Below are 23,078 nucleotides of genomic sequence, written 5' to 3' on the forward strand. Positions count from 1 at the left end.
AACACAAGCAGCGCCCTCACCAGCGTCGACAGCGCAGTAGATGGCGAAGAGAGTGGAAGGTGGTGGAGAGGAGTGTCGTTGCTGCTGTCGTTGTTCCCAGCAGAGCCGGACAGCCACTTTCAGAGGAGGACCCAGAGCTCTCTTGTCTCACTGCTCTGGCCCACAGATGGAAAGTACGCCCACGGAGCTGCAGTCTGGCTGCCCACCAGAGTTAGAGAAGGACGAAGGCCTAGAGTGGGGTGTGCCAAGGAGCCACTGTGGCAAGGATGCACCCTGAGGGACAATGGGGCCCCACGCAAGTCCTGCGGCACTTGTGTTGACCAGGACTGTGGATATTCTGAAACCCCTTCTGTGGAGAGACCCCTCAGGGATTTTGCTTGGACTGTGAGGGCCGCCGGGACGGCTGACACCTTGTGTCTTTAGGGATGTAGTATGCAAAGCTGCGCCATGCGTGCCTTCCCCCTCCATTAAAAGGACATTTGTTGTTGTCGTTAATGTTGTTGTTGGTTAGTTTAAGATGTGTCTTTGTGTTGACTGTGTTTTATTGTGTTTGGCTGTGGGTTAGTCAGTGTGGGTTTAGTGTCTGCCATGGAATACAGTTGTACGGCTATTATTGACCTGCCCTGCTATTCATTTCTTGCTGCCTGTTAAAATGCCTGTTCAATAAAAGAGCATTTTCCTAAACGTGCGTCTTCTTAATATAATATCTAAACATATATGTACACTTTACTACATTGCATATTCTAAAGGGTGTTATTACACAGCAGACACACACATTTGAGGCTTAAAGTGCTCAAAACCTCATAAAAAAAGCAGTTTGTGAAGGGAACAGCGCCGCTAGTCGGTCAGTTCGCTATAACCGCTTCCTCTTCGTAGTTTCCTCCTCACTGCATGATGGCTGCCGCCTTGAGGGGAAGCATTGTATCATTGGCCAAGGTGAGTGCGAAGTGTAATGTCTCTAAACACGCTGGAAATGATCATATTTATCACTGTTTTAGGCTAGAAACGTATTCGAGACGATGATAGTTGTCATACTCCGCCAACACTAGCCAGAGACTGAAGGCTAAAGCTCACATCACTGTTGCCTTTGCTGGAAACCGTTAGCAGATGAGCTAATATAGGATCACCAGGGACATAATAATACAAAAATAAAGCTCATTTCTTCTGACAGGTCAATTAGAGACCGATGTATCTGGCTAACCGCCATCTCAACGTTTCTGTAGTTGTTTTGTGGTTTTCTTCGGAGTTGTCTCCCTACTCGCCAGCTTCTTGTTCGATTTTTCCCGTTCCACCTTAAATGCTGCTGCGGTCACGTTCTGGCGCTTGAGGCGAGAATGTAACCGCTGCGCCGTTTAAGGTGGAACGGGAACATTCGAACCAAGAAGCTGACTCCAGCTTCGTTCAGTCTGAGGAGGTGCCAGGAGCTAAATGGCTTCTGAGGCTAACAGCGTACCTTAAGTTAAATATCTTTCGGAGAAGAAAACCAATAGCTTAGAAATTTCTGTAAGTAAAAACGCTTTTCCAGTCAAAATGAAAATAAGAAGGCATGAAATGTTTAAAGGGCAACGCCACCCATTTTCCAAAATGTCTACGTAATTAAATGGTCAAGATGTAAAGAGTCATTCAGAGTGGTTTGGTGTGAAATGCAACATTTTAGAGAAACTAGAATGATAGGAACCAGACGTCCACCTAAACTCCCACACAGAAAGCTATTACATGAAATGGTTAGATATATGCTGCCTGATGTCAGACACATTGTTTTATGAGAGTTCTTTGATAAAGTTTGGGCCTAAAACTCTTGTTAATCCATTTATTTGAACCCATTCATGGTGGAGAGGCACATTTTACTATCATCAGCATTCCATATAGAAACTCTGAAGACTCGTGAAGGTTCACTGGCGGTTTTGGATAGTAATTTAAGCGGCTATATTTGTGTTGTAGACATGGTGACCCCAGGTTCCTATCACCACCACTGTAAAGAAATCTGTAGAGTCTCTACAATGAACCATTTTACATCAAACCACTCTGAATGACTTTGTTTACATTGCAACAACAGAATTATGCAAGAATTTTGAAAAATTGGTGGAATTCCCCTTTAAAGCCTTTATTACAAATTGCACAAATGTCTTTTCTTGGTTACTGTCTTTATTAGATTCTTTTTCTAAGACTCAGGACATGTTTAATACACCCCATCATGATACTTTGTGGGTGGTCTTGCCTGGAGTAAGTCTCATATGGCTGTTTTTGCTAAACTTATCTTTCTGCTTGCATTGTCTGTGATATGAAGCCCACATCCTGTATGGTATGCAAGTCTGTCAGCAAGCTGTTAGCTATCTGCTCAGCGCTGATAAGTTTGACAGATCTCCCATTCTTTGTTATCGCTTTTGCAGCATGCAGTGAAAAGAATTCTGCTTTCTTTCACTCGAAGTTTAAGAATAGACCCAGGTTATAGTCTTGAACAGTGACTTATGACGAACATGATGAGAGCACTTGTTAAGTATCTCTAGTTTAGAGTCTTATATAGAAGCCAGCTGGAATTAGAACCACCTTCATGTAGGACATTTGACCCCATGTTACAGTAGGCTGTGTGACCTTTCGACCTTTGATGTTCTTCTGATTGTTTCTGTTCTGACCTCTGCAGGGCCTGAGTGGTGCCCGGTTACAGCCGCTCTGCGTCCGCTCGCTGAGCCTGACGGCCAGTCGGAATGCTTCCTTGGAATCTCCCCCAGCACGAGCCGACAGCACCTTCAAAGTCACCATGGTGCCGGGTGATGGGGTCGGACCGGAGCTCATGACTGCAGTCAAAGAGGTTTTTAAGGTAGGAAGTGTACACAAACGGTTTAAACATCCAGTGCTGTTTAAATGTCCCAGTCAGGAAATGTTTCAGATGAGTAGCTTTATTATAAATATTACATTTACGGCGTTTGGCAGACGCTCTTATCCAGAGCGACTTACAGTTTGATTATCATTTTTACACAGCTCGGTGAAGGTAGTGTTAGGAGTCTTGCCCGAGGACCCTTATTAGTATGGTTTAGGGGCCTTGCCCGAGCGGGGGATTGAACCCCAGTCTGCGGTGTAGAAGGCAGAGGTGTTAACCACTACACTATACCAACTGCACAATTAAATAATTAAATTAAATAATATGGCAGCACTTGCTGCTTTCAACAGCGCTTCATCAGACACCGGAAGAAGACACATGTAATCAGTATTATTATATACAGAAACACCACGGCTGCAAGTAAAGCCAGTTAGTGTGAACTGAGTTTAATATGTGATGACGTAGAGAATACGCATTTCCAGCTGTTGCAAAACCTCTGCTTCGAACACAAGGGTTTCAGAAGAATCAAAACATTCATTGTCTCATTCATGTTGTATCATACTAATACTTAATTAGTTTAGAATTCCACCGTTTCTGCATAACGTTTCTGGGGGTGGGGGGGGGATATTTTGCCTCACAATGGCCTGCATCTACCCCTCTACTATGAACAGATTACAAATACATGTAGCCCAAAAGGGTGTGTGTCAAAACGTGTGTAAAACAGCACCTCAGGTAACTTTTGAGTCATTTTTAGAGATGCCTCCAGACCTCTGGTTCCTATCACCACCATTGTGAATGGAGTATTTTACATCAAACCACTATGAATGCCTTTGTTTGCATCTTAACTCTGTAATTATGCAGAAATGTTGAAAAATACGTACCCTCGAAATATCAGAGTTGGCAACGGAGAATACTAATACCATGAACATATTTCTGACATGCACACACAACAAAACAAAACCTAAATAAACAAAAAGCTCAGAGTCCACAATTGGAGACAGACTGAAACTGGATCTGATCCTGTCATCTGAATATCCAACTGCTTTCTAATATTACCCATGCACCGATATCCCCCACAACAGAAGTTTACTACACTTTGTAAGTTACATATCAAGGTAGTTATGGTTTTTCTGCATAGCTGTGGGGTAATTACCATAACATACCACTGCTTAGAATGTCTCATCCAGTGGCCAGCACACCTAAAGTCCATTTGACTTGCTTAATTCTGAACCTTTTTCCATGCAAATGCAAATAGTGTATGTTTTAAAATGCATTAAATGTTCAAATTATATTGGTGTATTGTATCTTTTGTATGTACATTCTCAGTACCAGCTTAGCTGAAACCACAGACATTTTCATCTCTCCTTATCATTCCATTATCTGTAGTGGAGTAAAGACACTGCATAGAGAAACTTTTGCCTAGAGGCTGAAGATAAGAGAACTGTAACGGTCTCTCCTGAGTCATGTTTCTTTGTGCCTGTTTATTCTGGACTCGCCACCTCGTGTTTCTAATGGTGTGTGATCCCCTTTTTTTTCCCCCAGGCAGGTGATGTACCTGTGGAGTTTGAAGAGTTCCACCTGAGTGAAGTGCAGAACATGGCCAGCGAAGAGAAGCTGAACGAGGTTCTTACCTCCATGAAGAACAACAGGGTTGCCATGAAAGGTAAAGATTAGAGGTGCATGATATTGGTGGCTGAAATATTACTCATAAGTTCATTATGTTTTGTAAATGTATGCTCATTCTGAAATTGATGCCTACAGCTGTTCAGAAAAGGTAGAACGGGCAGCTTAAGACTAGAAATGTTGTAAAATGTTCATCTGTAACAGGTGATGCAGTCGTACAATCCAACGGTAAGAACAACGTTCCTCAACAAGAAATTAAGTATTTCACCCTCTTGGCTGCATAATATCAACAAAAGATTCAGGGATTCTGGGGAATATCTGCGGTGAATATCACCACATAGGCTCAGGAATACTTTGACAGACTGTTGTCAGTAACTGCTTTTCGTCGCTGCATCCACAAATGCATGTACTGTGCACAGCAGAAGCCACATGTCAGCAACATCCAGAAACGCCACCAACTTCTCTGGGCTTGAGCTTGTCTGAAATAGACTGACGCACAGTGGAAACATGTATTGTGATGTGGCGCAAAACTTTCCAGTTGTTAATGTAAATAATGGACACTGAGTTTTCCAGGCCAAAGAAGAAAAGGGCCATTCAGAGTGTTATCAGTGTAAGGTCCAAACGTCAGCATCTGTCATAGTATGAGGGTGTATTAGTGCACATTTTGGAGAAACGCATGCTGCCTTCTAGTTGACGTCTTTTTCAGGGACGTCCATGTTTATTTTGACATGACAATACCAAACCACGTTCTACATGTTACAACAGCATGGCTGTGCAGTCAGAAAGTGCAGGTCTTAAAATGGGCTGGCCTGGAGTCCAGAACTGTCTGGAGTTGAAAACATGTGGCGCATTATGAAGCACAAAATACTACAACAAAAGTGCTGAAGACTTTTATAACAGAAAAATTCCTCTTTTTAAACTGGATTAGTGTCTTCAGTCCCCAAATGACTTTTAAAACGAAAGGTGATGTAACAAAGTGGTAAACATGCTGCTGTCCCAACTTCTTTGGAGCAAGTTTCAGACATCAAATTTGGAATGAGTACATATTTACAAAAAAAGCAATAGTTCAAAAGGTAAAACATCAGATATTGTGTTTTTGTACTGTTTTCATTTTAATACACGTCAGAAAGAATTTACTACTTGTTAATGAAAAACAGAAAGCAGTATTTCACACACTGTCCTACCTTTTTTGGAATTGTGCAACGTGTCTGGCTGTTAGTGTCTGCAGTCTGTTTTGTGTAGGAGGGTGGGGAAAAAAGCAGCATTGAGTCAATATTGTCTGTGGTCTTAGAGGACAGAAGCCAGATATGACAGGTGGAGCTTTTCCCCTTTAACATACTTACATTTCAGCGAAGTCATGCTGGTTGTATGTTACAATGTTTATCTTAATAACCACGTTTTAGATTTATTACTTTGCACAAAGGTGAGTTTATTCATCGTATGAGTTTGTCATCAGGGATAGTAACTGATGCTGGAGGTTACTGTCAAATAAGATTATGTCTTTGTGTCTTAACACAGGAAAGATCCACACCCCAATGGAGTATAAAGGAGAGCTGGCATCCTATGAGATGAGGCTAAGGTCAATGCTTCATTCACAACACATCATGCTTTGTGTCAAGAAATGCATTGTAACGGCATTAAGGCATTTGTTAGCAAGAAGGGTTTAAAGGAGAAAAGTCATGTTTGGCTATTTTTGTGTGTCAGAAGGTGCTGCTTCATGCCTGGCATTTGAAAAAAATGCATTTTAGATATCAGAGCCACTTACTAAAAAAACAGTGACATCTTTGGCATGTTTCAAACAGACAGAGAAAATTCCCATTCACTCACTCAACCCCTTCAATTTCGCTCACAACAGAAACGGTGCATCCACAACCATCCACCAGTGCACCTCCTTCAAATTCACAGCAGAAAAGACTTGCAACGATCAATACAGAACTAGCCAAAGTAGTTTGGGTTTAGTTTTAGTTTGAGGCAGAGTCTAGTGACACATTCAAACTTTCAAGGCTGATTCTGAGGCAGCCAGAAAACCATGTCATTTTTAACCGAAGTTCACATTGAAAGTGATAGAAAAGAGACAAAACGCGCTTAATGAGTTCAATGAGTTCAGCTTATGAATGAACAAGGAATTTACCTCTGAATATTTCAGCCAGCTCTGCTGAGCTGAGATTAATGTTTTGTAATTCTCTCAGACGAGCTCTTTCCATCAGCTAAAGCAGCCTTGGCACAGTTACAGACCGCCGACCTCAGCTCGGGTTTTCTGTTTCTGCTGAGTGTCTGTAGAAAGAGTTTAGTCTGAATTTGACGCTGTTCAGAAGTGCAGCCTTTAAATCATTCTTCATATCTGCATTTTGAACACATGCGAATATTTCTCGGTACAAATGCAGTTCAGCAAATTCACCTTTTCACAATCTTTAGTGTGATAAAGATTGACTTTTCATGTGTGCCATTGAACAGCACAAGTCTACAAATAGACTCAGAATAAAAACTTCTGTTAGTTCTACAAAAATCGTAGATCTTTATGAAGTTGCAAAGCTAAACGACCCACTAAAGATGACCGGGGGTGGTCATGGCATAGTTTCTCAACTAAAAAAGCACAGTGTCTTTAGAAGCATACTGCAAAATTTCGTAATTTCTTTCATGAATGGTTTTTAGAGGACTGGAAAACTGATTATTTCACAGCGTGACTGCTTCCCTTCAACATTATTTAAAGTGAACTAAAACTAGAGAAGTCTTTTAAGAATCGGGTGAAATTTGTTAAAGCTACGTAACTATTATCCTCCTGCTGTGGCTTGTTGTTTTGGGGGGACTGTTACGCTGTTATGTGTTTTTATGTGTGATTTTGCTGTTTGTTCTTACAGGAGGAAGCTGGACCTGTTTGCTAATGTGGTGCATGTGAACAGCCTGCCCGGTTACAGCACACGCCACAATAATCTGGACCTGGTGATCATCCGGGAACAGACGGAAGGAGAATACAGTTCACTGGAGCACGAGGTAGCAGCCTGGAGAAATCATGTTATCAACCAGAAATGATTGATAAACAGTTCAAAAAATCCTGACCCATTTTTTTTTAATTGCTTTTCAAAAAAGGAGTCATTAATGCTGAACGATGATGTAAAATTAGTTTTACTAAATCTGGTTATTGCCTGTAGTTGATGTGTGATGTATTCTGCAGATCAAGAGTGCATGGGTTATTTATTTTCCCTCTTTAAAATGATTAAATTGCAAGTATTTGTATGTAGTGCCTGCTTGTCACTGGTCTGATAATGAGTTGTTTGTGGCAGAGTGTGGCAGGAGTGGTGGAGTGTCTGAAGATCATCACCAGGGAGAAATCTCGCCGCATCGCCAAGTTTGCCTTCGACTACGCCACCAAGAAGGGCCGCAGCAAAGTAACAGCCGTACACAAAGCCAACATCATGTGAGTAGTTTAAAACTAGTAGTTTAAAATTTGTATTGTGCTAATATAAAAGCCAGTTTTTGATTGAACAGTTTTTGATTGAACCAAACTGATTTCCCACCTATGGGTCACATAGATTTGTCCTTGTTTTGGACCAAAAATGAATAAATGAATTATAAGCCTGGATTCTAATTGTTCTGTAAATTTCTTTAATCTAGGAAGTCTTTTTTCCTTTCTTTGGTTTTTTGATTAAACAGCGTATCAGTAAAAACTTACTATATAGGTGCACTTTGTAGTTCTACAGTTACAGACTGTAGTCCATCTGTTTCTCTGCATACTTTGTTAGCCCCCTTTTACCCTGTTCTTCAATGGTCAGGACCCCCATGGACCCTCACAGAGCAGGTACTATTTGGGTGGTGGATCATTCTCAGCACTGCAGTAACACTGACATGGTGGTGGTGTGTTAGTGTGTGTTGTGCTGGTACGAGTGGATCAGATACAGCAGTGCTGCTGGAGTTTTTAAACACCTCAGTGTCACTGCTGGACTGAGAATAGTCCACCAACCAAAAACATCCAGCCAACAGTGTCCTGTGCAGAGAAACAGATGGACTACAGTCTGTAATTGTAGAACTACAAAGTGCACCTATATAGTAAGTGGAGCTGATAAAATGGACAATGAGCGTAGAAACAAGGAGGTGGTCATAAAGTTATGCCTGATCGGTGTATGTGTGAGGGGTGTATGTATGTATGAGGGGTCTTAGTATGAGAGCCTGCCTCTTACACTTGTCTCTCTCTCTAATCTGAACAGGAAGCTTGGAGATGGCCTGTTCTTGCAGAGCTGCGCTGAGGTTGCTGAGCTTTACCCCAAGATCAAATATGAGAACATCATCATTGATAACTGCTGCATGCAGGTACAGATAACCTCTGTAATATCCAGCAGCTGCCAACATTTACTTTGTATAACTTTAGTTCTGTCAAACATAAAAGAGTTGTATTATTTAAAAAAAGGTTATTTTGTCGATGCTTGAAGAATCTTTGCTTTGATTTTCAGCTGGTCCAGAATCCATACCAGTTTGATGTTCTGGTGATGCCCAATCTCTATGGCAACATCATCGATAACCTTGCAGCAGGCCTGGTGGGCGGAGCTGGTGTGGTACCAGGAGAAAGCTACAGTGCGGAATATGCTGTGTTTGAGACGGTCAGTGTCTGAGCTTCAGTACTTTAGACCATCTACTGCGAGGGCCGCTGCAATGTGCCCGATCCTTTCTACAAGATCAGTTTTGGAGCAGATTGTACATATTTTAAAGGGCCTGTATGTTGCATCTTTCTTGCATTTTAGTTTTGAGGTCCACTTATAACATTTGTTTGGGTTTATGTATCATAGTTCTTACAGTTAAACAGACTGTATTTAATACTGTGCTTTTAAGACTGACATAAGTATGTGAACTCTTCTGATTGGCTGTCATGTATTGTGCTTCATTTAATATTCAATAATTTAAGTGTGAGTGGGTGGGGCTAACCTGCTGTAGGCTGGATAGATGGATATATGTAAATGATTTGGTTATTTGTCACCTCACAAACACAAAAGTGCTTCAAAGAAGGCTGTTTTTTCAGCTTAGTTTCCATATGTGAACTCTGGGGAATGAATGGTATATTGTGAAATTTTAAGTGCTTACAAATTATGTGAAGATTTTTTGCATAAAAAAGCAAGGAAAATTTGTTTTTTCTGTGATGTGGGTGCTTTAATGTCGATACGCAGCCCCATCTGTATCAACAAATTCTCTGCATTATAGTACTTGGGGGTACACAGTCTTGATTGGGAGCTCGCTGTCCCTGGCTACTGCTCTGATTAGATATTACTGTGTTTAGAGTGTATTAGCCAATCGCATGAGATCCTAAAATCAGAGCGATCTCTTATTTTCAAGTATTTTCATACTCATCTCTCTCTCTCTCCACCAGGGGGCCAGGCACCCATTCGCTCAGGCTGTAGGGAGGAACATTGCTAACCCTACTGCTATGCTTCTTAGTGCTGCTAACATGCTCAGACATCTCAAGTGAGTTCATCATCACTCTTATCACACCTAAAACCACTTTGCACCTCTTGACAGTTTAATAGGTAAAAGATCTAAAGGTAGCTATTTTAGACAGCAGGTTTTCTCCGTTTGTGTGCTGAAATAAAGAAGCGGAATGTGGACACCAGATATATCTTGGCTGTTCAACTACATGTGAAAAAACTGAGTAAATTAGATTTATTGTCGAACCATTCCTTTAAGGTAGCTACATTTGGATGGTAGACGTCACTTTTTGTTCTTTTTAATAGCCTCTAGTTTTTATATCCCGTCAGCCGAAGTCCAGCGACAAGACATGGGATATAAAATACAGGAAACTCCAAAAGTGTCGTTCATGTCCAGGAATGCTTTTTTAGTGTAATAAAACATCTCTGTGTCTTTGTTTATTTTTGTGCTTCAGTTTGGAGTATCATTCTAACATGGTGTCTGAAGCTGTCAAAAGAGTCATAAAACAGGGCAAGGTAAGATCACAGTTGTGTGTGTGTGTGTGTGTGTGTATCAGTGCAAACAAATTAGGGGTTGCACAACTATTTTTAATGCTTGACTAGTCATTCAAAAAAAATAGTTGAGTAGTCACGATTACTATGGAAGAAAAAAAAAGTTTTTCAGACTTCAGTTGAAAGTGTTGTGTTAGTAGTTTAGGGTCTAGCGGCAGATGCTGCACTTTGAGAGTTGTTTTTGTTGTATTTCAGTAAGTTTAATCCTCAGATACTCTGCCTAAAGAAGTCCACAGACTGTCTGATGTAAACTGCACGCTGCACTTTACTTTGGCTCTAGCTCAGGGTGGGCGATATGGGGGAAAATATCATATGATACTTAAAGTATCACGATACACGATACATATCAGAGTATTTTAAGAACACAGACAAAATGTTTAATAGTGTTATATCTAAGAATGGATGCAATGATAATGAACTTTTTCATGCACTGCACTAAATCCAGTTAAACAGGCCTAATGTACTTTAAGTATGCACAATATTTCTGGCATATTTTGTGCATCATGATCAATTATCTCAATGCTGATAAAATATCATAATTTTGCCCACCCTTAGCTCTAGCTATCTGTGCTTTCGTGCCCTGGTTTCATCAGTCCAATAGGCTAGCAGTTGTCATCTCTGCTCATCAGAGAGCCTTTCAGAGCGAGATGAAGTCACTGTAACTGACAAAGTCAGTAACAGAAAACCCTCTCTATCCCGTTTCTAAATGTTATTCCCGAATTTTATTTGGAACAGACGCTACCAAGCGAACAAGATATATTCTCATATGCTTCCAACCTGGTGTTTAACTCTCGGGGTCTGAGTGCATTTTCTTGATTTTTGCATATATTCTGAAATCTGCCTTCAAAGGCTCTTGCATACAACACGATACCCACATATTATATATCAAAATGTTCAGAACAATCTCAGCTCTCTCTATAATGAAGCCCATTTGACCTGGAGCACCACATAAAGAGATAATTCAGCCCTAAAGCGGAAAAAATAAAATCCGGTTTTAGAAATTCTTAATATCTCTTATGAAAACACAGCTCTACTCATGTGGGAAGATTGTTTTGGTGCTTGAAATATGTTTACCAAAGTCTTAGGTATACAAAAGTCCACCAGCTCCACACGGTGAGAGGCAGATGACGTGTATCTCAGCCCCTCTTCATAGGCTCATAACTCCGGATGCGAGTCTCGTATGATCTCGTGATAAGATGGAATAGAAAGGGTGACTCTACGGTTTCAGGAAGTGTTTGAACTGGATTTCTATGCTGGATTATCACGAAGATATTAATAGAAAGACCAAGAAACATGTAATTAGATGTGCCGCCATGCTTAAATTCGTTCGTTGACCCCAAAAGGTTAAAGACCATTGCTTGTTTGTTTTTGTTTCACACTGCGTTAAATGGTCTGTTGGTCGTTTTGATCATTCAGATGGCCTTTACCTATCAAAGACGTGGTCATCAAAACCTACATGCTCTGCCTTTGAGACTGTATCAGTGCCGTCTTCAGACGTGGCCTTTTCTAACTCTTTTTGTTGTTATTGTCGTCGTACAGTGGGCTTCAGTTTTAGACCGCATGTTTAAGCTTAAAACAAAAAAAGGCCAACTTTTCTGCCGAGTGCCATACACTGTTACATCTGACCAGTCAATTTCGAGGATGCTTTGTCTCTTGTCACCAATAAAGAAAAAACTAATTTGGCTGTTTTCAAACACCTAGAGCTGTGCCACACTCGGCCCAGAGATGAACACAATCTGACCGTGAATTGTTAATTTTGAAATGTTAATTTCTAAATGGTTATCGCACTAAAAAAGTGCTTTAGACTTTGTGTCCAGCAGAAAAGGTCATTTTTCATTTCTCCTCCAGCCCTTACAATGCTGGTTTTTCTCTTATCGTATTTCAGACGTTACCTTCGACCAGTTAGTTGACAGTATGTGCAACCCCTAATACGTTCTCTGGGAGGGAGCTAGCAGAAAGGAATGGAATGGGACTGAACATGTTTTTGTGTGTGAGTGTGTGTGTGTGTGTGAGTGTGTGTGTGTGTGTGTGTGAGTGTGTGAGTGTGTGTGTGAGTGTGTGTGTGTGTGGGTGTGTGTGTGTGTGGGTGGGGGGAGAGCATGTTATGTAAAAATGACTGTTGAAGTGGTGGATGTTCGGTACATGTGTGTGCATGTTAAGGCAGCCTGAGTAGTTAGTTATTATGCCCAGAAGAGAAATTGCAGAACTTCTTTACTAACAGTTGGAACTTGACTAATATCTGGATCCTCTTAACCTTAACCATGCAGCTTTTCTGTCTCACTGTTCAGTCTATACAACTAATAAATACCTTAATTTGTTGCTTGGAGATGTTCAATGTGCAGCTCAGCAGAGCAGCTGTTCAGTGCGTCTCACTGGCTGATCTAACGCTGCGTCCCAAACCACACACTACTGTACTTCCATACTTATTACAAATAGCCACAGCACTGCTGAACGAACTTGATGTTGCCTACCAAAATGATGGGAGCCCGATCGTGGTGTCAGGAATACCACAGCTGCTATGAATTGTTTTGGTGAACCATGGTTAGCTTGGCGCTAGTGATGCAGTGTTCTTTGCATGAAGAATCTCATTTCTACATCCAAAAAAACGTAGCCAGTGCCCGAATTTGTATCTATTATGTCTGATTCGCTACATACGTAACGTATGAATGGATTGAGTGACAGTCTAAATGTGGAATTTAAAAACTAATCCAGCGCCTCATCAAGGCGGAGCTCAATGTAGGGGCAATGGTGAGCTCCTCAATATTGTGTGATGGACAGCAAGCCTGTCGCCAGCCCATGGATGTAACCTAAGTTATCATTGCTAAAAAGCCAGAAGAAAACCTCGTATCTCCAAAATGGTAACTTTACAGTAGAAGGAAAAAACATGCTTTACTTTTAATGTAAGTCAATGGAACCAGACTTTTTCCCCCAAAACATTTTGGCCCATTTCTTCTGGTCCATTCATCATGAACAGGCATTTTCAAATTATGTCAAAAACTGAAAAACGACAAAAATGGAGATACGAGGTTTTCTTCTAACAGCCGTGATAAGCATGAACTTTTGCAAGGAAAACAAAAAAACAGTTCCATTATCTAGCTAGCGATAGCTCTTTGCTAGAACATTAAAAGAGTGCGGACTAGAGAAGTTTGTGGTGGGTTTTAGAGGGGGTGTGCCCCGTTAGGCCTACACATGACAGTTTTACGTGAAGCTAGCCTTTAGCTTAGCATCACTCATCATCATCATCATCATCATCATCATCATCAGAATAACTTGTCATTATGTTTTCACGCTTTGCATGCTGGACGCTGTAATGGGACAGTTCCTCTCAGGGCTCAACCCTTTTCATTCCTTTTCATTTGCTGTTTAAATGTTTTAGTTCTTCCCTCACAGTCCATGCTTGTGTGTGTGTGTGTGTGTGTGTGTGTGTGTGTGTGTGTGTGTGTGTGTGTTTGTGTCTCAGGTGCGGACGCGAGATCTTGGTGGTTACAGCACTACTGGTGACTTTGTCCGTGCAGTTGTTGCCAACCTGCGTCATCGGCCCCCTCACTGAGGACCTCCCCTCTCTCTGTTTCACCTCCCCCTGCGCTTTTCTTTTTTTATTTTTCAGTCAGTCCGCTGTTTTAAACCTGTTGCCGCATTCACAAAAGCATCTCTAGGAATTTCACAACTCAGAACTTCTTAAAGAACATCTTTCTTTCCTAACTTTTCTCAGGAACAATTCTAAGTGCTACTCTTGGAAAAAATGTTCTTAAATAAACACCAACGTCTCCTACTGTCTATGATGGGCTATTAAATGTAATGGATGTCAAAAGGTTACTTGATAGATAACTTATTATCTTCTTAAGAAACTATTTAATACTTTTTTTTTATTAGTATATATGATAACTTTGTAAGGTTTTGATTTGTTTTGGGTTTTTTTGAGACTGCTATTAAAGAACAGTGGGCCTCATTCACCAATATCTTCCCAAGTTTTCTCTTAAATGTGTTCTTGAGAAAGATCCTGAGAAAAAGTCTGCGTCAGACCTATGTCGTGTTCTTAAACCACAGAATTATTTGCAGCTTTGTGCTCTTGAGTGTGTGTAGATTCTGTTCTTACCCAAGAACAAATTCCAGATAAGAAAACACTGGCAAAAGTCAGAATCTTTGTAAAAAGTGCGCAAGTGGGTTTTAAGAAGAAATTCCATCTAAAGAACGGTTGGTGAATGAGGCTTTCAGTGTTTGTCCTTTTTTCTTTGCAGATGTTTTGTGAATACGGCTCCTGGTCTGTCTCGGCTCAGTCTTGATTCTCCGTCTGGTCACTTCCCCTAGCCACTTCCCCTAGTTACTGCCATTGCTTTGCAAACCAATTTCATATAGTTTTCTGGCACATTTGGCCTCCTTTTCTTGCTTCCATCTAACATCTGCTGCTCTTTCTATTATCTGTGCTTTTTAACTCTTGATTTTGGAGTAAGCAAAAAAACGCACCTGTTCAGAAACCTGTGCCATATCCACCCAACATTACCCAACAAACCCAAAGTGTCTGGGTGGATTTTTATATTGACATTGGGTTATTTGGTGTGGGCCTCATTTCCTGTTTTCATGAAGGCTCAAACATCTGGCCGCTGGCGTTTGTTGGATTGTATTGGTACAGTGTAAGTGATATATATCGTTCCTTGTGAGCGCAGTCGCTTATATGCTGTATCAGAATACATGGGTCACTGGCTCTGTTTCTGATGACTGCTCTCTCAGTGAGTTGGTGGTCAGCTGTGTGGAGCTGGACACTGACCGGCCGTCTTTCTCTGGAGCCAGTTATTGATTAACCCACTCCAGTGCTTCCAGTCAGGATGCCTGCAAACCAGTGCATCAGGCACATACATGAGGAACTGAAGAGGGCCAATTGCTTCTTCATTCAGTTGTATTGTCATACAAAGACTGATTTATAGCTGTGTTTGAATGAAGGATTTCTACTGTCAGTGTTTTTAGGGACCTATTATCAGGTTGGTTGACAAGACAAGGTTTCTGGACTTATGTTCCGGATTGTAACAACATTGGCATCAAAACACCAAGCAAGTTAAATGAACACTACTGTAAAAACAGATGTTGGAGGCCAAAACAAGCAGAAAAGTCTTTATCTGCAGTGTGTTAGTCATCCCTGTCCAAGTCAGCCCAGTCTAAATCAGTGCCTGGTCTTTTTTTCATTTCATTATATGGGAGGAAATGGTTGTATTTTTCCTCACAGAGCTAATTTTCAAGCTGCTTAGTGTCCAGTCATTTGTGTCCACCAGTTGACGCTGTAAATAAATTGTTGTCACTCTGTAAATCTGCTCTGTCTTAACAATCATGGTGTGAAATCAAGTAATAAAATATGACATGAGACCTGTAGGAGACTGAGTGTTTATGAAATGGATTAATATTTTATACAGTTATGTGAGTTCTGTGAACCTTCTATTCAGTTAGCTTTGTGCTTTGTAACACTTTTTAACACACACACTGGCTCATAGCTTGTCATAAGTGTACAATAGAACTACCAGTGCACTCATCTGCCTGCATTCAGCCTGTGTGTATGTATGTTTCATACATTTTCAGGACAAAGATAGAGGTTAAGACTAGATTTAGGTCTAGGGTTATGCTTAGAAAGTCCTTAATATAAGCTATGTGGCCAAATGTTTGTGGACACAAACTAAGCTCCCAATTATTGAGCTGAGGTGTTTCAGCCATACAGGTGTATACAATCAAGCATATAGCCTCGCAATCTTCATAGACAAACAGAGGCAAGTAATGCTGAAGAGCACAGTGACTTTAAACGTGGCACTGTCATAGAATGCACCTTTTGCCATAAGTTAGCTTGTGTAACTTCTGTCCTGCTAGATCTGCCCTAGACAACTGTAAGTGCTATTGTTGTGAAACGGAAGTGTCTCCAAGCAATAATGGTTCAGTCACAAAGCATTAGGCCAAGCAAACTCAGTGGGACCGCTGAGTGCTGAAGCTCCTTGCATCACTCGCTACAGAGTTCCAAACTGCCACTGGAAGCAACAAGAACTGTACGACGAGAGCTTCATGACATGGACTTCCATGACCAGCTGCACACAAGCCTAAGATCACTATGCGCAATGCCAAGTGTTGGCTGGAGTGGTGTAAAGCAAGCTGACACTGGACTGGAGCAGTGGAAACATGTTCACTGACGTGATGAATCATATCCGGCAGCATGATGGATGAATCTAAGTTTGGTGGATGTCAGGAGAACAATAACTACAGGAATGCACAGTGCCAACAGTAAAGTTTGGCCATTTTTAAGGCTCCCTAGTTCCAGTGAAGGGAAACCTTAACGCTTCAGCACTCAAAGACATTTTGGACAACTGTACACTTGCAGCTTTGTGGGAACAGTTTGGTGAAGAACCTTTCCTGTTCCAGCATGACTGAGCCCCAGTGCACAAAGCAGCTCCATAAAGGCCTGACTGGGTGAGTTTGATGTGGAAGAACCTGACTGACCCTCACAGAGCCCTGACCTCAACCCCATCCAACACCTCTGGGCTAAACTAGAACAGAGATTGGGAGCCAGACCCTCTCGTCCAACATCAGTGTCTGACCTCACAAATGCTCTTCTGGATGAATGGGCAGAAATTCCCACAGACTCTCTCCAACATCTTGTAGGAAGCTTCCCAGAAGAGCTGCAAAGAGGAAGCTGTTAGAGCTGCAAACCAACTCTATATTAATGCCTATGAATTTAGAATAGGATGTCATAAAAGCTCCTGTAGGTGTCTCCATACTTTTGGCCACATAGTGTATAGAAGACCTGTTAGAGAATTTTGAATGAAAATTTTACATTAAAAAGAAAATTCAGTTCATGAATTTTCATGCTGGAGCTTTTAAACACTGTGTCCACTCTCTGTCCACTCTATTAGACACTCCTACCTTGTCAGTCCACCTTGTAGATGTAAAGTCAGAGATGATAGCTCATCTGCTGCTGCACAGTTTGTGTTGGTCATCCTCTAGTCCTTCATCAGTGGTCACAGGATGCTGCCCACAGGACGCTGTTGGCTGGATATTTTTGGTTGGTGGACTATTCTCAGTCCAGCAGTGACACTGAGGTATTTAAAAACTCCAGCAGCACTGCTGTGTCTGATCCACTCAGACCAGCGCAACACACACTAACACACCACCCCCACATCAGTGTTAATGCAGTGCTGAGAATGATCCACCACCCAAATAGTACCTGCTCTGTGAGGGTCCTGACCAATAAAGTAAAGGGTGAAATGGCCTAACAGGTTGCAAACAAAGTAACCTGTTTGTCTCTCTGGTTCAGGTGCGTACGGCGGATCTGGGAGGTTATGCCACGAGCGTGGAGTTCACCAGAGCGGTCATCTCTAATCTCTCTGCATGAAGAAGATATAGCAATGAGGCCTCACCAACACAGTCCACTCTCTGCACCTGCTGACCGCTGACTCCGCACATTTCTCCTAGATTAAAGAAATTATTCGGGGGAAAAAACTAATCCACACAGTTTTCCTCTAATCCCAAATGTAGTTAACCAGCCATGATGTCTGTTTTGCACCTGAACTACGAGGCTAATGCAGCTAACAAGTAATGGATATATGGATGTAACATAGTGAAGCATATACCTCACCAGTTAGCATCATGCTACATCATCACACTCACCTCAGACTGTGTGGAGGTGTTCAGTATCAATAACAGGCTTGATGATGTGGTTTCTGAGACTGTTCTCCCCAAAACAGAGTAAACATTACTGGTTTATGCACACAGTTAGCACAGTGCTAATTCCTGGAGAAGAGGCTCCCATTACTTCACAGCTCCCCCTGCTGAATAGAGACCATTATGTGTTTCTGTTGGTTCCTGATGGTTTTTTAATGTGTTTTAGCTTTTTAAACGGGTTGATATCACAATGTAAAGGACTGTAATGGTTTAATAGATGACCAATGGCTGATTCTAAAGCATTTAATGGTTTCCTAAAGGGATCTAAAGGTGTTCTACTAGTGCAGTGCCGGATTATGAACTGTTACCCCTTGTTATATGAAAACCATGACAACAAAACAGCAGAGGGCGCCAGTGAGCGAGTCCTCAATGAATGGGAGTGAATGGAGCTAAATGGCTAAAAACGAAAGTTAGAACAGTTTCTAATCACTGAACCAGAACTTTCCTTTAATTTTAGAAGGTAGACAGATGTATTTCACTAAAAAAACAAAGAAAACTCACCTGTATGTTTCCTTTTTTCTACAGCAAACGGGTTTTGGGCGGCAGAACGATAACATTACTGATACTGAGTGCTGATTGGTTGGCGAGCGGAGCAGCTCATTGGCTGTTCACACTCACTGATGTCATGAACGTACATGAGGTGCCGTTTTAAACTCCTATAACTCGAGTTTAAAAGCTCTTAAAAATATAACAGCAGTGTTAAAATGGTTTATACTGTTCTGTGTTCAGGAAAATGATTGTATTCTTTTACATTAAAAATGTTTGAGCATTTATAAACTATGATTTCCATCTCAACCCATTCATTCTGGACTTGCTCGGGAGCGCCCTCTAGCGTTCGAGAAACCTGAAAGACATTACAGAGTGGAAATTCTCCTCTCTACAAGTTCTCTGACTGGTGGTCCATTAGAAAGCAAAACCAAACATGTCTTGGTTGATCAACTACATTTTGGGGAGCTGTAAATTTGTTTTTTGGCAAACAGTTTCTTAAGTGGTTAATACAGATGGCCTGTGCCTATACTTAAAGGGGAAGTCCACCATTTTTTTTTAATTTCGACACAATCAAACAGTTAAGATGTAAACCAACTCATTCAGAGTGGTTTGGTGTGAAATGTTCTGTTCTAGAGAAACTTACCGAGTTGTTCACAGTGGTGGTGATAGGAACCAGACGTCCCCCTCTAAAAGCTCCCTCACAGAAAGTTACTACATGGAATAGTTATAAATTCACTGCCTGATGACTGAGACAGTTTTATGATAGGCTTCTGATAAAGTTTTGGTCTAAGGTGCTAAGAATTCATTCATTCTACCCTCAGTCATGGCGGAGGGATACATGCGTGTCTCTACAATCAACCATTTCACACCACACCACTCTGAATGGCTCTGTTTACATCTCAAACACTTGATTATGCAGAAATTTTGAAACACCAGTGGAGTTCCCCTTTAACGTACTGACCCACAATATTCACCTGTTACTGTTTCTACTTGCTCGTATTACAAAGATTGAACTATATTATGAATGGAATGTAATGAATTGTGATGAATGTAAAGAGAGCTAAACTCTATTTATGTACTGGACCACTGTGTGCTATTTATATGCTATTTATTCATTCGTGGACATGAATAAACATCAATGCTATTAATATTGAAAATGTTATTGTTCATATTCATATATTTCAATTGAAAATGCCGCAATATAGGCTAAACATGGAGAGTTAATAATCAATGATTTTTCAATCCAAATTAAAATATGAAAGAATTTTTGTTTCATTTTCCACATGAAATACTTGCTGCTGTCATCAGATTTAACTGTGTAACATTCATAAGCGTACCGTGGAGTAAACATTCATTTCAAATTCAAATTCATGCTTATTATCTCTAACGGAGAAGCTACGTCCATTCATATTTTCCTGTTAGCGACAGATAACTGAGAACCCCTATTTGCTGTTATCAGTTTTCACCACCAGATGGCGCTTTGTATTTATCCCCCTTGTCATTATCACTTTTCACCACCAGATGGCGCTGTATATTATCGCATTCTCCCGTCACCAGTTGTCACCACCAGACGGCGCTGTTTATTACTTCGAATTTGGCTGCGTCTCAAACCACATACTATCACATTATGCATACGAACGCGCTGCTAACGGCGCTGCGCTAATTTTGACAGTTGAGAGTATAGTAGTCTGCGATTTGCGACGCAGCCGTTCTCATAGCCTGACCACTAGAATGTGCTGTTTATTTTTCCCATGGCTGCTTCCAAAACCGCATTACTATCATACTTGTCAGAAATAGTTCACCACCAGTGAAAGTCCCCTCATTAGTGCGGTAAGTTATGTGGTGTGGTTTTGGACGCGGCTTGTGTGTCGTTATCAGATTTCACCACCAGATGTCGCTGTTTATTTAGCCAATTTTTTTTTTTTGCCGTTTTTAGTTCTGACCACCAGGTGGCACTGTGTTTATCCATTTTTTTCGATATCAGTTTTGACCACCAGGTGGCGCAGGGCTACCGCGCCGATCCCGGTGGGCGGGGCTTCGTCCCGGGAATCCGGCGCTTCCCACCGCGGAGCCACAACATGGCGGAGTAGGAGAGGCGCCACCGCGCCCGGATAGCAGCGAACAAACCGCGGGATAAAGGGCCGCCCGGCGTGGCGGAGAGGACGGGAGCGCATCCCAGGGACAGCCGGAGACGCGGGAGAGGAGAAACTAGGCGCTTTTGGGGAGCTCTTTGGACATGTAAAGCGGACAGGAGCCCCCGTTTGTAGCGCCACTCCGCTTCGGCCCCCCTCCCCGAACACAGGCTCGGAGCCCGGGGTGTGGAGTCAGGGGCGGCCGGGGGAGCCAGGAAAGCGGGAAAAAGCGAGAAAACCGAGCACAGAGTGGCACTTATCTCCGCTATAAAGGCTCTAGAGTGCGCGGAAAGGGTGTCACGGTGAGTTGAGCGCCTTTTCTAGATACTAAGCGTGTTAACTTAGCTGAAGACAAACTTCTGCTGAGGGACGAGCCTCGCGTTTTTTCAAGCCAGTATTCCTTATCGCTCGGGGCGCGTTACATTAGCAGCCTTGTTGCCTAGTTAGGGTCCCTCGCCGCGCTCCCTCCTTCGTTCTCGCAGCACAGGAAAGGGGGAAACGAGTATGCAGGGGGGGTTTATGTAACACTCGGGCCACTCGAGCAGCCGTGCGCTGTCTTGTTCGGAAGGAGAGGAAGGCTGAAGAGCCTGGGAGGGAAAAACTAAAGTGGGGGAAGAGGAGGAGGAGGGAGAGGGGGGAGAGGAAGAAAGACCCGGCCTAGGGTTTACGGAGAGTCATACATGGAGCACAATGCAGATGGGAACAATGGGAGTCCAGTGCGTTCGCGTCGCGCCAGGCGGAGTGAAAAGTGCACTTATTGATCAGCGCTTTGTTGGCTGCGTGTTTTTTGCAGGGTGGGTGTAGGGGGGCTTTGTGTTACACACATCCAGCCAGAGGGTCGATCCCACTCCGCGCTGCTACATTGAAACGAGTAGAGATGCAACCTGCACTGCTCTCCTAACAAACACGGTTCTTTAGCAAAGGCAGTGGTTCTCTTTAGAACCATGAGTTCTGTATAGAACCGTTTGCATGCTTAAATGGCTCATGGCATGGTGAAATGGTTCTTCAGATTGATGGAGAACGTGTTGTATACGGTTCTATAGTTATTGAACCGAAAAGGGATCTTCTGTTGTTGTGAAGTCACACTTGCAACAATAGTAGAACCTTTTTGGGGCCCATATAGAACCATTTTCAGAAAGGTTCTGTATAGAATCATATACAACACCACGTCTGTTAGTTTGAAGAACTATTTAAGCATTGTTTTCTGTAGAACCGGTTTGAAAATTGTGTAGCACAAGATGGTTAAAAGCTTGATGTTGTAACAACTAGAACCCTTTTTGGTGCTATATAGAGCCATTTTCAAAAAGGTTCCATCTAGAACCATATACAACACATTATCAATCTGAAGAAGTTTCACCCTGCAAAGAGCTGTTATAGTTCTATGTAGAACCTGTTTGAAAATGGTTCTGTGTAGTTACAAGTTTGACATTGGAACCGTGAGAACTCTTTTTGGTGCTATTTAGAGCTGTGTAGAACCATGTACAACACATTCTCCATCAGGCCGTAGAACCATTTCACCATGCGAAGAGCCTGCAAAGCATGCAAATGGTTCTATATAGAACCTGCTCGAAAATGATTCTGTATAGCACCAAAAGGGTTCTCCTTTGGTTACAAGCTTGACATTGTGACAGTGAGAACCCTTTTTGGTGCTATATAGAGCCATTTTCAAAATGGTTTTGTGTAGAATTGTGTACAACACATTCTCTGTCAATTTGAAGAACAATTTCACCATATAGAGAACCATTTAAGCATGAAATTGTTCTACGTAGAACTTGTTTAAAAGTAGTTCTCTGTAGCTCCAAAACGGGTTCCTCTTTGGTTACAAGCTTACTGTTATAACTGTGAGAACCCTTTTGGTGCCATATAGAACCATTTTCAAAAATTTTCCATGTAGAACCGTTTCCAACACATTCTCTGTCTATCTAAAGAACCATTTCACCATGCAAAGAACCATTTAAGCGTGGAATTGTCCTATATAGAACTTGTTTGAAACTGGTTCTCTATCAGAAGAGGGTACTTCTATTGTTATAAGCTTGACGCTCATGATAACATGAGAACCTTGTTTGGTGCTATATAGAACTGTTTTCAAAAGAATTCTAAGTGGAACCATATACAACACATTCTCAATCAGTCTGAAGAACCATTTCACCATGCAGAGAACCATTTAAGCATGAGATTGTTCTGTATAGGACACACGGTCCTAAATAAAACCATTGCATTTCCTGAAGAACCCTTGAAGAACCCTTTGTGTGTGGTAGCCGCCCGACAGCAGAGGCCTGGCGCTCTGTGTGAGTGCAGCTCTAATGGAGTCATAGCTCTGAATATAAAACTTCATATACATTTTTAATGCGACTTTGAGGAGAAACA

The 23,078-nt window shown here is 41.8% G+C and overlaps 2 protein-coding genes across 4 annotated transcripts in view; both read left to right on the forward strand.

Moving 5' to 3' along the window:
* The first annotated feature begins 830 nt into the window (after nucleotides 1-830).
* On the forward strand, nucleotides 831-18,497 carry idh3b (isocitrate dehydrogenase (NAD(+)) 3 non-catalytic subunit beta). 2 transcript variants are annotated; one of them, XM_036587739.1, is made up of 11 exons: nucleotides 831-936; nucleotides 2,642-2,818; nucleotides 4,361-4,481; nucleotides 5,960-6,020; nucleotides 7,300-7,432; nucleotides 7,723-7,856; nucleotides 8,644-8,746; nucleotides 8,887-9,033; nucleotides 9,795-9,889; nucleotides 10,305-10,365; nucleotides 17,684-18,497. In XM_036587739.1, the coding sequence occupies exons 1-11, from the start codon at nucleotides 892-894 to the stop codon at nucleotides 17,759-17,761; spliced, it is 1,155 nt and encodes a 384-aa protein (XP_036443632.1). In that variant the 5' UTR covers nucleotides 831-891; the 3' UTR covers nucleotides 17,762-18,497. The 2 variants fall into 2 exon arrangements, with proteins under 2 accessions (XP_036443632.1, XP_036443631.1); XM_036587738.1 differs by lacking the exon at nucleotides 17,684-18,497 and adding an exon at nucleotides 13,862-15,762.
* A 2,167-nt stretch (nucleotides 18,498-20,664) lies between these two features.
* The window catches only part of ptpra (protein tyrosine phosphatase receptor type A), a 62,271-nt gene continuing 59,857 nt past the window's right edge, over nucleotides 20,665-23,078 (forward strand). Inside the window, exon 1 of one of the 2 annotated variants that reach the window (XM_036587769.1) lies at nucleotides 20,665-21,013. The gene's annotated coding sequence lies outside the window, so the exon portion shown is untranslated. Of the gene's footprint in view, nucleotides 21,014-21,485; nucleotides 21,506-23,078 lie in introns of those variants that run through there. The other variant, XM_036587768.1, reaches the window with a different exon arrangement.

The sequence above is a fragment of the Colossoma macropomum genome, unplaced genomic scaffold, assembly GCF_904425465.1.
Source record: "Colossoma macropomum unplaced genomic scaffold, Colossoma_macropomum, whole genome shotgun sequence".
Lineage (NCBI taxonomy): Eukaryota > Metazoa > Chordata > Actinopteri > Characiformes > Serrasalmidae > Colossoma > Colossoma macropomum.

Coding starts and splice junctions, on each gene's coding strand:
- idh3b (XM_036587738.1), top strand. CDS start 892: ATGATGGCTGCCGCCTTGAGGGGAAGCATTGTATCATTGGCCAAG. Junction 4,482..5,959: donor CAACAGGGTTGCCATGAAAG/GTAAAGATTAGA, acceptor GTCTTAACACAG/GAAAGATCCACACCCCAATG. Junction 7,857..8,643: donor GTACACAAAGCCAACATCAT/GTGAGTAGTTTA, acceptor TAATCTGAACAG/GAAGCTTGGAGATGGCCTGT.